The 13,316-nt window shown below is 40.3% G+C and overlaps 1 protein-coding gene across 1 annotated transcript; it reads right to left on the bottom strand.

Annotated features, from left to right (window-relative positions):
• Nucleotides 1–4,042: 4,042 nt before the first annotated feature.
• LOC113965554 (hyaluronidase-1-like) lies at nt 4,043–12,841 on the bottom strand. Its single transcript, XM_027679107.1, has 3 exons — nt 11,924–12,841; nt 5,619–5,708; nt 4,043–4,471 (listed from the first exon to the last, which is right to left on the bottom strand). Exons 1-3 carry the CDS (start codon nt 12,839–12,841, stop codon nt 4,043–4,045), a joined length of 1,437 nt encoding a protein of 478 aa, XP_027534908.1.
• Between the last annotated feature and the right edge of the window lie 475 nt (nt 12,842–13,316).

Genomic DNA, 13,316 nt, shown 5'->3' with positions numbered 1-13,316 from the left:
ACAGCCCCACACATCTACCAGTAAGACTGAAGTGGAACACGAGTCCCAGCCTTTTCATACATTTATGAGTTGCTCAGAACATACAACATTTTATTAAGGGCAACATGCATCTGCGGTGAGAGAGAAAAAGGAAATGAGCATAACATTTCTCCAGATTTCAAAGGTTTTGAATAATAAATCAGCAAACTTGAGAAAAGCTGAAAGCCTGCCAGTCTCTTGGTATTGTTTATCCTCAACTAATTAGAAGACTCTTCAGCTCAGCATTTGGGAAGAGCCGGGGTCTGACTCCATGATCATCTTGAAGCAGAAGTGGTCCAAAATAAATAAATAAATAAATAATATAAACCCTTACTCCTGTTGTCTCTGGAAACCAATGTTTACTTCCCAAGATCAACTATGGTTTAAGAGCTGGTTCTAGCTGATAGACATCATCATGAAGGTTCTCTGCTGCTTCAAACTCTCCCATCTCCAAAGCGTTCTACCGCAGATACAAGCTGAATCATGTGCCTCCAAAGATTGGACCATATAACCTGTTTGGAATGAACAATGAACCAGAAAAAAAAAAAAAGAAAAAGAAAATAAAATGATTTTCCCTACCTTCGAGGTTGCTGGCCTTTACAAGAAAGTCTATTCACTTGAATTTTATTTCAATATTCAGACGTGATTAAGTGAATTGATTAGTTCATAGTTTATTTTGAAGACTTGTATTAATTTAGTGGCAACAGAAAGTAAAAATTTATTACCAAGGTTTGGACTGTATTTCACATTTCTCTACAACAGTGGTACATGCAAGGTGGTGCATGCTCTATGTTCCTGCTGAGTGTTAGGTTCCAGTCAACCTTGCATGATCCTATCCTGCACTCTCCCTGGTACAGGGCACTGATGCAGCACCACAGTGTGACCCTCTCCTGGTAGGTGACCCAGTGTATAGTCACCTGTGGAGCTAAGGAATCAAAAACATCCTGACTTTGGCACTGGCTGGTGTAGTTAGTGGTCCCACACAGGAGCACTTAAGTTGTGGGAGCACTTACATGCATCTGTGCAACCTCTGCCTGTCCTCAGTATGTAGCAGGGCTACCTCCAACTACGCTTCTTCCAGGGACATTGTCTTATGGTAAATCTTACTTTTTTTACAAAATAAAGGGCTCTAACCAGGTGAAATAGAAAAAAAAATAACCATGAAATTACATTATCTTAGGTACTCCTTTAAGAAGTTTAAGTTCCTTCATTAAGAAGCCCAGACCAAATTCAGATTTTTGTCTTCTACCTAAGACAACCTAGTGATGAGGATACAGAACTGGGCTTGCAGTTCTTCGCAGAAATATATGAGCCAAATTAAAACACCTTTGTGTCCAGTAAATGTCTTACCACAGACACTCATACACTCTTCTGTGTGAAGCAGTAACCTAATGTCTAAAGAAGGTCCATTTGGCAAATTTACACCTGACATAAACTGACGGAGCCTTATAGACTTGCACAGGGCTCTACTGCTATTCTCTAATGGAGAATATACACAACAGATTGAATCAGGAACACTGATACTTTACCCACAGCACTTGTATAGTTTGCATAAACTTCGCACAAAGTAGCAGAACTTTAGCTGATGAAGACCTTATGTCAGTTTAATTGAATTTATGCTACCCAAATAAATTGTGTAAATGTCACTATGCTGTTTATTTTTATAAGCCTACAGAAATAGTGAAAACACATTACAAAGTGACACAGAACATTTTATGAACACATTTCACTGACACAGTGCATGAGCATTACACTGTTTTCACATCAGTTCTGATTTCAGAATACAGGACAGCATTACACAAAACTGAAGCATCCAGTTTAAATACAGACCTACATTGGTGACAGGTATTTAGCAAAACTGGGCTAATTGTTTCTATGCTCTCAAGATACTGAAGTATGTGTAAGTTCCCTCGAATTTTAACAAACTCTGAACTGAATGAAGGAGCTAAAGCAGAACATACATAAAATCAATAAAAAATATTTTAAAATGTAAACGCCATAACTTCAGTCTAAAGGCGTAGGCCCCTTAATAGCTATCCATTTTTCTAAACTTTAATTTTAATCCTTTCTCTCCCACACCAAAGTCATGAAGTTTTTACCTTCAAGTGTGCTGTCATCTGTTGTCATTACACATTGCAAAGCAAAAGGTCAGTGGCAAGGTTCTCCTATAGCTTCTCAGCACATAGCATTACAGAGTGACTCACTATAGCTAGCACTATGTCTCTGTTTAACTGAAGTCAGTCCCATTTCAGTGTCTAGGTTTGCAGCATTAACATATCCACTGCAGATATTTTGTGAGCTGGGTATTTGGTTGAGTTAACCAAAGCTTTACATTTCACATCGATTTGAAACTGGTCCTGGCAAAGAAAAGATAGGTTTTTTTGTGGAGTTATCATGAAGAAATATTCAGAGATAACAGGAGATTACATAGAACACAGAACACCGCAGCAGATTATAATGTAGAAAGACACGTTAATGTTTAAAGTAATTTAGGGCAGTATCAAGAAAGGAGCCTGGCTGAGGGCCAGATGCAGACTTCTTTACTCAGTTGAGTATTCTCTCCATATAGCCTTGCTGATCTTAATCAAACTGCTACAGCAATAGGGTGCTATGTACTGTAAGCAACGTAGTCAGGCCACAGATGATCAATACAGCCACTGGTAAGAGCCAAAAAAAGTTTTAGACCCATATGTGGGTTTCTTATTAATGTCTGCGTCTGTGATCTGGAACAATATTCAGTTCAATGCATCATACAAAAGCCTCAAAAGAAAATCATTTTAGTATCTTCCATAAGTCAGAGAGATGTAGGGAATGTTTTGGCTTTGTCTTCAATTCAATGAAAGCATTCATTGTTATATCAAAAGGCTGTGTGGAAGACAGAGAGGTCTTTGATGAAAACACATTTGTTCACACATGAACATGAACCAAGGAATAACTGCAAATGGACATGCCACAGTCTGACAGTATGGCGTGTTATGGATGCTAAATTAACCAGTAATCAGTACTTCATTAAGCTATACCACCTTCAAAGAGGTTCCCATCTGCAGCTGAAGGCTGCAAGCCAAAATATTCCAATGAATAGAGTTCTTCATTTTCTCCTGCCCTGCATCAGGGAGACGCATAGTGAGAGTGGGATCTGCTAGCCTGTTCCTGTTTCCCAGTCACTGATCAGACAGTGGAAAGCATAGACCTGTAGCAGCTCCAAAGGCAGTAGGAGTGCCAAGCAGCAAGGCTGCCTCCTTCCCAAGGGCTCGGAATGAGCAGAGAAGCACTCCTCCATTCCCTGCCCAGGCAGAGGCACCGTGGGGTGCCAGCTGCCAGCGCTGCTCTCAGAGCTCAGGAGCCCCTCACCTAAAAGGAATTGCAGAGATGTTCAGTCAAAAGTACCTTTGAAACTTATGGCATTGTAAATACCTCCAGAAGTAACGAGTCAAATTAGGCCTCAAAATACTGAAATATACAATTTTAAAAGTGTGTGCTGACGTATAACTCCATACTCTTCACACTGCCCATGCAGAAGCAGTAGGGTCAGTGAGCTGTGGTGGATGTGGCTCTGGGCACAGTGCTGCTGCTCACACAAAGTGCCACCTGACTTCAGCAAGAGCTGCAGTGAACAGTTTGTGATCCCTGATCCACATGAAGACTTTCCTCATCACCATGTTAAATCACCCAGCCCTGAAATAAAGAGGTTCTATGTTCTTCTTTTTTAAAGTTTCTACATGGTTGAATCTTTGTACAATTTCATCCAACTTTTTTACTCTGGTAAAAAAGTTTCACTGCTGCTGCAGAAGCATCTGTTGAACGTATGAGTAAAACATGAGTTAGGAGTAAAGGAGCTGTTAAAAAAAAAGGGATCTGCTTTCAAAATGTTTAGCGTCTGAAGCAATTCCAGGAGTGAGAGATGAATAAAACAGGACAAAATCATTTAATCCACAATGCCTTTTCCCTGTACAATAAAAACTTGCCAAGGAACAGAACTCCTAGAGGCACCATTTCTTACTTCCTTGCACTGCCTCAGAAGACTTTAGTGTGTGGAACAAAGCAGAAGAAGCTGTATGGTTCCTAAGAGGAAGATAAAAAGCTTTTGTTTTCTTGATCTACTGAACACTACATGAATCCAGTGCTCCAATAGCCTTTGGTCAGGCAATTCACAAAATATTCCTGTCCAGCCCTGGTAACACTGACAAACGAATCTCTGCCTCATGGCTTCAATACTCTCCAGGCTGGGTTCACCAGTCACCTGGAACCTGTGGCCCTTCTCTGAGTGATGGCTTCGGATCTTAAAATCAGTGGGTGACAAATGGAGGTAAGCAGAAGAGTTGCTGATTTTGCGGATACACCTTCCGTTCTTCTGGCACAGGACTTTGCTACAGAGTTTGGCTGCTGAGGTCACATTAATGATGTAATGTCCTAAAGGTCCATCAACATACTGTTTCACAGTTAAACAGCTCTCCTGTAAATAATAAAAAACCATGACATATTTCTCAGTAGCTACCACTGTGCCCAAGTTTATTATATCTAAGATGAGAGTACTAAACTTTTCTTGGCTAAAGTAACCGGTTAAGATAAATCTTGTTGGACTTACATACTGGAATGATCTATTTGGTTTAATGATCTTACTTCCATGTGTAAGATTAGAAAAAAATTGACTTTTCCTATACTGTTTATTTGAGTGCCTGATAGAAACATACAGTACTAGGGTAGGGATGAGTCCCACGAAGCAGAGTTTATGTATTAATCTGAGACTAACTAGTTCCTTAAGTAGGTATTCCTAGTAACTACTGACTAGTATCAGTGCATGGGACTAACAGGTTTTAAAGCACATATTGGGTTACTACTCTGGCCCTGATCTCTCCAACCCCTTCAGTTTACCAGGAGCAACATAATTTTCATCAGCCAGCAGAAAAGTTGTTGCAACTGCGGCTAGAAAGTTCCAGTTCAGATTTCCTGCCTCATCTGCCCAAGTTAGCAGTGCTTTGCCAGAGACTTAGGAGGAGAAGAGCAGACTGCATGAAAAGCAGAGTGGGCACTAAAGCCTAGCCCAGGTTTAGGAGTGAGTGGGGGCTAGACTGCCATGCCTCCTAGGAAACTAGTGCAGCCTCCCATCTCCTCCATAACTTCAAGAGGGATTATTTGCGAAAGCCTGAAGAACCTGACAGCAGAAACTAGGACTTTTCTTGTGGCAGTATTATTTCCTATGTGTGATTTCAACACTAGCAATCAGAGAAAATACTCTGCCTCCAGACTCCATTCCTTCTCAGTGGATCTGTACAACTGCCATAGCTACAAAGCAGAATAGAGTAAAACAAGCAGCACTTATATTTGTATGGCATTGTTTCAAAACACGTCTTTCTTCTCATCTGGACTCATTATTCCACAGAGCTACAAATGACCTGCCCAAAGCAATGAGCTCTGAAGCAATGGGACTTCTCAACCTAACAAAAGTATAGAACTAACAAGACCTGAAAGTAATACTGAACCAGCCTCCTCAGTTACTGGCTGATGACATTGATAACGATAGATAGGTGTCATGGAGGGTGTGGTGGTAGAGAAGAGGTATTGAGCTGACTCCTAAATGTTGATAAACCGATAAGACCTACCTTTGAGCTGGCATATTTCATACTGCCCCAGAGAACAACTCCTGCTGCTCCCAAAGCCGCACTTTCCCCAATGGTATTGACCAGATCTGTCTGAAAAAGAAGGCCAAAACCACACATCAGAAAAACAAAGACACAAAAGTGGAAGTAACAAAGCATTGGGATATGGGCATCACTTTTTTTTTTCCCCAGAGGCAATATTGGTCCTGTAGTATATTCTTCACAATAAAATCCATGTTTAGTTTAGAAAGCTCTTCTGCGTCTCTCCAAAGGTTTGCAGAGGTGGCATTCAAGAGTCTGACTAATAAATAATAGTAATTGAAATCCTTATAGTTTATTCACAAGGGTTCATCCAACCAAACTGGCGGAGTAAGAATTAAGTGATCGGTTTTGTCTACCAGTCTTTGAATGATTACCAAACCTACGTAGGCACAATTTTTGGCAAGCGATAATAAGTATGATCACACATCATTAAATCACCCTTACAGTGTCTAATTACTGTTGATAGGCTTTAGGCAGGAGTCTAACTCATGCTTCTTCAGCCATACCACACAGTTACAGGACTGCTGTTTCTATCAGCATGAATGCCATTAGTCTAGGAAACATAGCTTTGAAAAATAAGCCTCTCTCTCTGAAATGGAGGGAAGAAAAGCACACATATTTGCACACTGATTTGACCACGTTCACTTTTAGTATTGAATCAATAAGCAGCCAAGCCGTAGCAATAGCAGTAGCAAATCTACCAGAGCAGCCTGAGTGTAGAAGAGGAGGCACTGGTGCCTTGCCAACAGCATAGCAACGTGTCTTGCAAGTGTCTTAAAGCCATTCCCTGAGTCTGTGAATATTTTGTCCAGAGAAATGCAATTCAATCTTAGAAAATACAAAGGGCGGAGCTTCTTCTTTCCCCAAGGCATGATCAAACCATCTAAAACCATTTCTGTCTGCAGTAATCGATTAAAAAGTAATTTCTGATCAGACAGACATTACAATATTTCTTGGGTTGATGAAGAAAGAGCAAATTCTTTGCATCTCTTTTATGAAAAAACAATCCAAAAGACCAGCCAAATTATCTTGGTACGGCGGTGGCATCTTAGAAAGGCAAAATTATATAGTGGAAGAACGATGTTATTATTCTTAATTACTACTAAATAATTTATTTCTCTGTGTAAGTGGGCCAGTTTATTTATCAATGCACAGCAATAGAGACCCTGTTCCTGAAATATTTATGGTCAGAGGTATAAAAGAAGGCACAAATAAATGCCCCGGGAAAGGGAGAATCCACTGAAGAGTTGAAGACTATTACAGAGATGTCAGAGTGAGCAGAGGCTTTGACCCTTAAGTAAAGGTTGGACAAAACAGTGCAGAAAACCTGCAGAAGTGTGGAAGAGCAGAGCCTGCCTACTGGCTTTTAGTGCAGGGTTCAGAGTGATAGAGAGTATAATTGGTCTTGCCTGAAGTTCATGTTGCCACTGATCATCCAAGCAGTATTTTAGAGTCTTCTACTCTTAACAGTGGACAGTCCAGTGCTATTTTTTAAAAGGATAGTTGTGTGAGCTGCAGGGGTTATTTTAAAGTGGGAAATGGGGGTGTTGTTTCCTATGCAAATTAATTAATCAATAACAAATGTATGTTAATTAAAGAGCAAAATATCAGATGTTAAAAGCATCTGAAATACAGTCTGACATCTTGGTATTTAGGGTTCCCAGGCTTTCCTCAACTGTAAGGTATTTTATGAAGTTTACCAAGATACAAAGGCTTAACTGTAATTCTACATTAGTCGCATGATGGTTGAGTGATTTGGCACTAACACATTTCAGATCTCATTAACAAATTGATGAAAACTTTTCAGACAGCTAGAATAAATAATCAATAATCAACTGAGCAATTCAGCACTTTTCTCAGGCTAAGGCCAAAATGTGGCATTTTATTGGTAGGTGTGTTTCCCTAGGGATGCTTAAAGGACTTTTATAGCACCTGTACAGGTGCTGGATGCTGGTGAAAACAGCAGCTCACTGCAAAAAATTTGTATGGGACTTCATTTAAACACTCTCCTTACATCTTACATTTCCTTTTTTTGTATTCTTTAAAACAAAGTTCAAGTGCTAAGAGTCCTTCCCAGGAAGAAAAAGAATTAGAAAGACATGTTCTGAATTTTTCTCTTTCCCCACACTTAAAAGACACATTATTTCCAGCTAACTCTCCAGAAAGTGTTAGCTTCACTGTGCAGTTACAGATGACATTTCTTTCTGATGCCATTTTACTTTGCACCAACTTAATGAAGATTCAAAAGAAGAGCAAGAAACAAGTGGGAACCTGATTACAGCTTATGATAAATTCATTTTAATAATTAGGTAACCTGCCCACAAGGAAAGAATTAAGGTTTCTGACTCTCATAGTTATGTCTTTTATTGAATGACTGCGTCATGTTCAGTACCTCAAAAGCCATCAGCACAGAAAGGCACTTCACCAAATAACCTCTGGACAGGGGGTTGTGCCCTTATTTTTATTTTTCCTCTCTCATCGCTTGTTCTTTTTGGTCTGATGATTCCTTGACTCTTTTCTGGTGCCTAACACAGGGTACTGGATTCATCCTGAGTGGGGTGAGAAGAGAACAGAGCAAAGAGCTTCTGCACCAGAGGTAGGTGCTGTGATCAGTGGATAGTCACACAAAGAGGGAGTCACCACCACCACCCCTCCCCTGCCACAGGCAGGGTTATAAAATAAAGGTTTCAGTGCCCATTTGGGCATTTTGAGAAAAGGAAAGATATGTGCCTCTCCAAATGGCTGAAAGTAGCAAACTGGGACTAGAGATAGGTCGGTGCCTCCATGAAGACCTGAGTGAGGCATACAAGCTCCACCAGCAGCCTCTGGTGGACACAACAGTCTTGCTTTTGGGACTGAACCAAGTGACCCTCCTCACGCAGCACAGCTTGGCACTGGTGGGGGCTCACTGGCATGGTTCTTCTGTGTAAGCATAAGAAGAAAACATGCAATTTTTTAAAAAATTAGTTATTTTAAATATGAGCATCTTTGCATTTGTCTAGGTGGAGAATCCTAATTCCTTCCTTGTATCAGACACAGGCAACTGGTATTTCTCCAAATGATTAACAGGTCGACAAAACCTCTTCCCTTCTGATGCTCATTCTTGTTTGAGCTTTCGGGGACAGTGTTCATCAACCAAAGGTCCTCAAGACTATGCAGGGCTGCCTCCAAACAGACAGCTGATTTGGCAGGGAGGAGGAGGCTTTAGTTTCTGTCAATGTTTTTCCATATTTAGATGAGCCAAGTTACTGCATTGGACACTAAAAAAATTAGGAGGTGAGACAAACTGTTTCTCTTTTGGAGCTCAAGAGGAAACAGGAGAGTCAGTTCTAGTTACAAGTTGAAGAAAGAAAAACAAGCACATCTGTAATCTTTCCTTCAAATTTTGAACAGTCTTAGTTACAGACACGTATTTTCTGTATTCAGGAATGGTACTGCAAGCCTGGCATGGTTGCAGGGAAAGGTCTCTGTACACATGCATACCTGGTCATCAGAGAAGACTATCTGTAGGTGAACAAGAGAATTGTTATCCATTATTCATCATCTGTCAGTTGTCATCCTGCTTTATTAATGACTTCAGCCATCTAGTCAGGAAGCACAGATGCTACTGCGTGACTTCCCTCTCCCACACACTTAGTAGTGAATTGCCAACACAGAAAGTTTCTAAATACCCTACAGATGGCAAACTGCATTTCTAGAAAATACAGAAATCTTTCATAATGATTTGGATCCCAATTCAGAATTTATAAATTGTTTCCAAGATAAAAAGCGGGATTAATTTCTCAGACACCTTATGCACAACTCACCTGATTTCAAGATGCCGTTGGGGTGAAAAGTACAGCACACACAACTACAGCATCTGTTTGGGACCTGAGCCTTTCATCTTTCTGAAGGTCTGCTAGACCTGTGTCTCTCCCTCAGTAACTTCAGTTCATAACAATTCTTTCAATTTAATTCCATTTTGCTATTTACTGTATATTTCATACTGTGTACAGAAAAGCTTACACATAAGTCTTGAATGTGCCAGCAGTGTTTCTATTGGAATAGAACACACAGCTCTTGCACAGCTTGATGGAGCAGGGCAGTAGTTTTCTTGACCCAGTCCCTGACAGAACTCAGGTAACTATATAGCCTGCTATCCCAGTTTTTCTATGGCCATTCAGCCTGGATGTCATTGTGCCACACAGGCATCTTTCCTTGTCATCTTCATGCACACTGTTGCTGGAAGGTTTCATACGTTGTTTGTAACTTCGTGAGCATCACTTAGGGGCATGACATGGATCAAATGAGAAGCTCCAATTTAGTCTAAAATCTGAACACACAAACCCACATTTAAAATGTCCTGGTGGCTCCAGGGCTAGGAAAGAAAAGAAGAACATTATTTTCTGGATCATTCCTATTTAAAATGTTATTAGATGCAACCCTGCAAGTTCCTGTCAGACTCCAAGCTGTTCTCACAGATGGTTTGTAAAGTCTGGAGACATGTCAAGCCCTGTCCCATGGCTGCCTGTGGTGCTGGGTACTGTCTGTATTAGAAAATATGTAGTGAGCAAAATCCAAATATGTTTCTCTGACTATGCAAAGATCTTCCCTGGCTGCAGAGTTGTAAAGTGAACTTTAAAGCATCCAAAAGTAAATGGCTACATGCAACTGGAAAACAGGATGGTAAGTTAAAGAGTGTAACTTGAGAAGAGCTTCACTCCAAATTACCACTGTACTGTTCAGAAAATGACTTAAGGTAAAACAGTAACTTTATACCACCATAGATTTTGAATTCACACATAGCTGGTAACAGCATGTTAGTTTTCATAGCTTTCAGTAACATTCATGGTATTTTTTTATCAATCAAGAGACTAATTTATTTTATAAAAAAGTATTATTATGGACTGCATTTGAAGAATGTTCATGTATTTCCTAGTCTCAGTTCTTCAGTGAAGGTGTTCTGGGTGAAATCCTGCCTGTACTGACCCCAGTGACTCCTTGCCTTTAGTGGGACCCAGCCTTGCCTATCTGTCCATGGTTTCTGAGCCAGCTAGGACCTGTGATTTCCACACAGAAAACATCTCCAGAGAGTCCCTGATTGCTGAAAATGAACAGAGCAAATTCGTGATTACTTCTATGTACAATTTGCTTCCCAGAGGCAGCCTGAAAGTACCATTTTCTTCCTGGGGTCAGCCTGAAACACTTCTCAGGCTCTCAGGGCTCTGCTGCACCTCTTCAGTTCCAGCTCCATGCAGCCACATGCAGCTTGTTGTTCACTGGACCAACCTTTGCCTTTTCTCTTGACACTTCTCTGCTGTCTTCTGTTCTGGTTTGAGTAAGAACTTGTCTCTGGTAGCAGCAGAAGCGACCTCTCCTGCAGCTGTCCATAAAACAAAGGGAGGGAACACCCCCAGATGCTCTTAGTCATCAAGGGGTTGTTTCCATGAGTTCTCTGCCCCAGGTTTTCTCCCCTCTCATGGAATTGATAGTAAATGAAGAAAAACTTTTGGCACTCAGGACAACTACTAGAGAAATGAATAAGCATCTGTGCCTCTCTATTACGTACATAACCAAAGTCACAGCAACAATCATCGTGACATATCCACAAAGTCTGGGATTTGAATATATATAATTTACCATCAATGTTGTGGACACTATATATTTATTGCACTTGATCTTTGGTTGAAGAAATATTGCATGACTCAAAAACTTGGTTTCTTTAATAAAAGGACTGCACAATTTATCACTAAATGTGGAGCATGAAAAGTGAGATGGATGGTCAATGGTCATCATGCAGGAGTTAGGAACTGCAGGCCAGACTATTTTAATTGACTGGTTTATTTCTATGCTGAATGAATTTACGTTTGCATAAAGACACAAAAAACCCTGAGGGTCCTTTCTCATGAAAGTTTGTCTTTCCATTACACTAATTAGTTTTAAACTTCACAAAATTTGTCAAGTTCATTTCACAAGCTGTCCTGAAGAATTAAAATATCAGAATGAATTACTTCCTTCAGGAAATTATTTCCTTATACTTTCTCTCTAAATTACCCTCATTAAAAATATACAATGGTATCCTACGGAAGCAGACCAAACCACTGCAATATTAATGCTTTAAAGGTATTGAGTTTTGTACTGTGACTACAGTACTTCCTTTCAGAGGGGCTGCCTTAATATGAAAAACAAATGCATAAGTGCTTTTACACAGGAAAAACTTTTAGAAAGTATTTTTTCTAAAAGGCAGTTTTGAATCTCTCAATTTCTAAAGAAGTCTGTCTGCTTACCTCTGTTAAAACATGAAAAGTATAGGCATAAAATGGTCTGGAATAAACAAACACAGGCAAAACGTAGTCTTTTCGAGCAATTGAGGCAACACGTATTGCCTCTTTAACCCGATAGTGAACAAATTTTAGTGCATTTGGACTTGATTTCAGTATATAATCCAGGTATATAGAAGGGTAGAGAGCAGTGCTTTGCTTCCACAGCCAAAGCAGGAGGTCATTGCGGAAAGACTCAATGGGTGGGCACTTCCCCGTGTATGTTTGGGGGTGTTCTTTGTAATCATAATTGTAGCAGTCCGGATAAAGATAGTAACCCCACAAACCATTTGGTCTCATATGCTCAGCCAGAAGGATGGTGTTGTTCATAAAACTCCTACCAGCATTTTCAAATTCCTCTTTAGCCACTTTTCTAATTTTCTCTTCTGACCACCGAGGATGCCGTCTCCAAACAATCTCAAGAGATTTATTTCTATAAATGCTTTTATTGCCCCAGTTCCTATCCCACTGGGGCCTCCAGTTTTCCCAGTCAATGACTGCAAGTCCCTGAAATTTCTTCATGGGTATGCAATAGTCAATGTCAGACTTTGCTTTACTAAGGTGTTTGATAAGACTTTGATTCTGGGGCACCCCTCCATTAACAGGATCTCCGCTATCTGAGTAGTAAGGATAGTATCCCAAATGAGTGTGGTAGAAGATTGTCACATTGGATCCACTCAAAGTCTCATTGATGTTGGATGCAATGTCAAAAACACTGAGATCCAGGTCCACCTTGTACCGCAGCCTGCACTGCTCTGTTGGTGCGTTCCAAACAACCATGAAGGGCCTGTGCAGAACCAGAGGGGCCCGTGCCGGCTTCAGCAGATGAGCATCAACCATAGCAAGCAGAGACATCACTGTTAACTGTCTGACCCGGACATCCATGGTATGGTTTTTTCTGGGAAATTGCTATGATGTGCCCTTGAAAACAAAACCAAGAGAAGAAATGTTAGAAGGGCAGCATGGAGGCAGATATGATGACAAGGGGACGTCTTTTGGTTTGATTTGCTTTTGGCAACATTATAGTCAGCACAAACAGAGAAAAATACAAAACTGATCTTGTAGAAGTTAAGCCTAATTTCAAATGCTTTGAAAAACTCTTTGATAGACTTTGTTGTCCAGAAATGTGTTCTGATGCTCAGATTTTTTTTGCTTTCCCTTTCATTCAGACACCTCCCACAGCTGATTCAGACCTTCTCTAACATTTATTTGTTCCTTGATGTCTATAAAAAAATTAGTTAATCAAGAAATAACCTAAAACAACAGTATAAAAAAGGAATGTGCTGCTTATTTGAAATTTCAGCTTCCAAGCAAGCTCTGCTGTGGTCAGTCTTGACTTGCCTAGAAAATCATCACAGTG

The sequence above is a fragment of the Neopelma chrysocephalum genome, unplaced genomic scaffold, assembly GCF_003984885.1.
Source record: "Neopelma chrysocephalum unplaced genomic scaffold, ASM398488v2 Primary Assembly neopelma1_45, whole genome shotgun sequence".
NCBI lineage: Eukaryota > Metazoa > Chordata > Aves > Passeriformes > Pipridae > Neopelma > Neopelma chrysocephalum.
The sequence above is the reverse complement of the archived record's forward strand: the minus strand, read 5'-3'. Positions and strand labels throughout refer to the sequence as shown.

Excerpts from the sequence above, each read along its gene's own strand:
- LOC113965554 (XM_027679107.1), bottom strand. The coding sequence starts at position 12,841 with ATGGATGTCCGGGTCAGACAGTTAACAGTGATGTCTCTGCTTGCTATG. Across the intron at positions 5,709-11,923 it reads CTTTTCATGTTTTAACAGAG|ACAGATCTGGTCAATACCAT; the intron begins GTAAGCAGACAG and ends CTTCTTTTTCAG. Across the intron at positions 4,472-5,618 it reads TGAAATATGCCAGCTCAAAG|GAGAGCTGTTTAACTGTGAA; the intron begins GTAGGTCTTATC and ends TATTATTTACAG.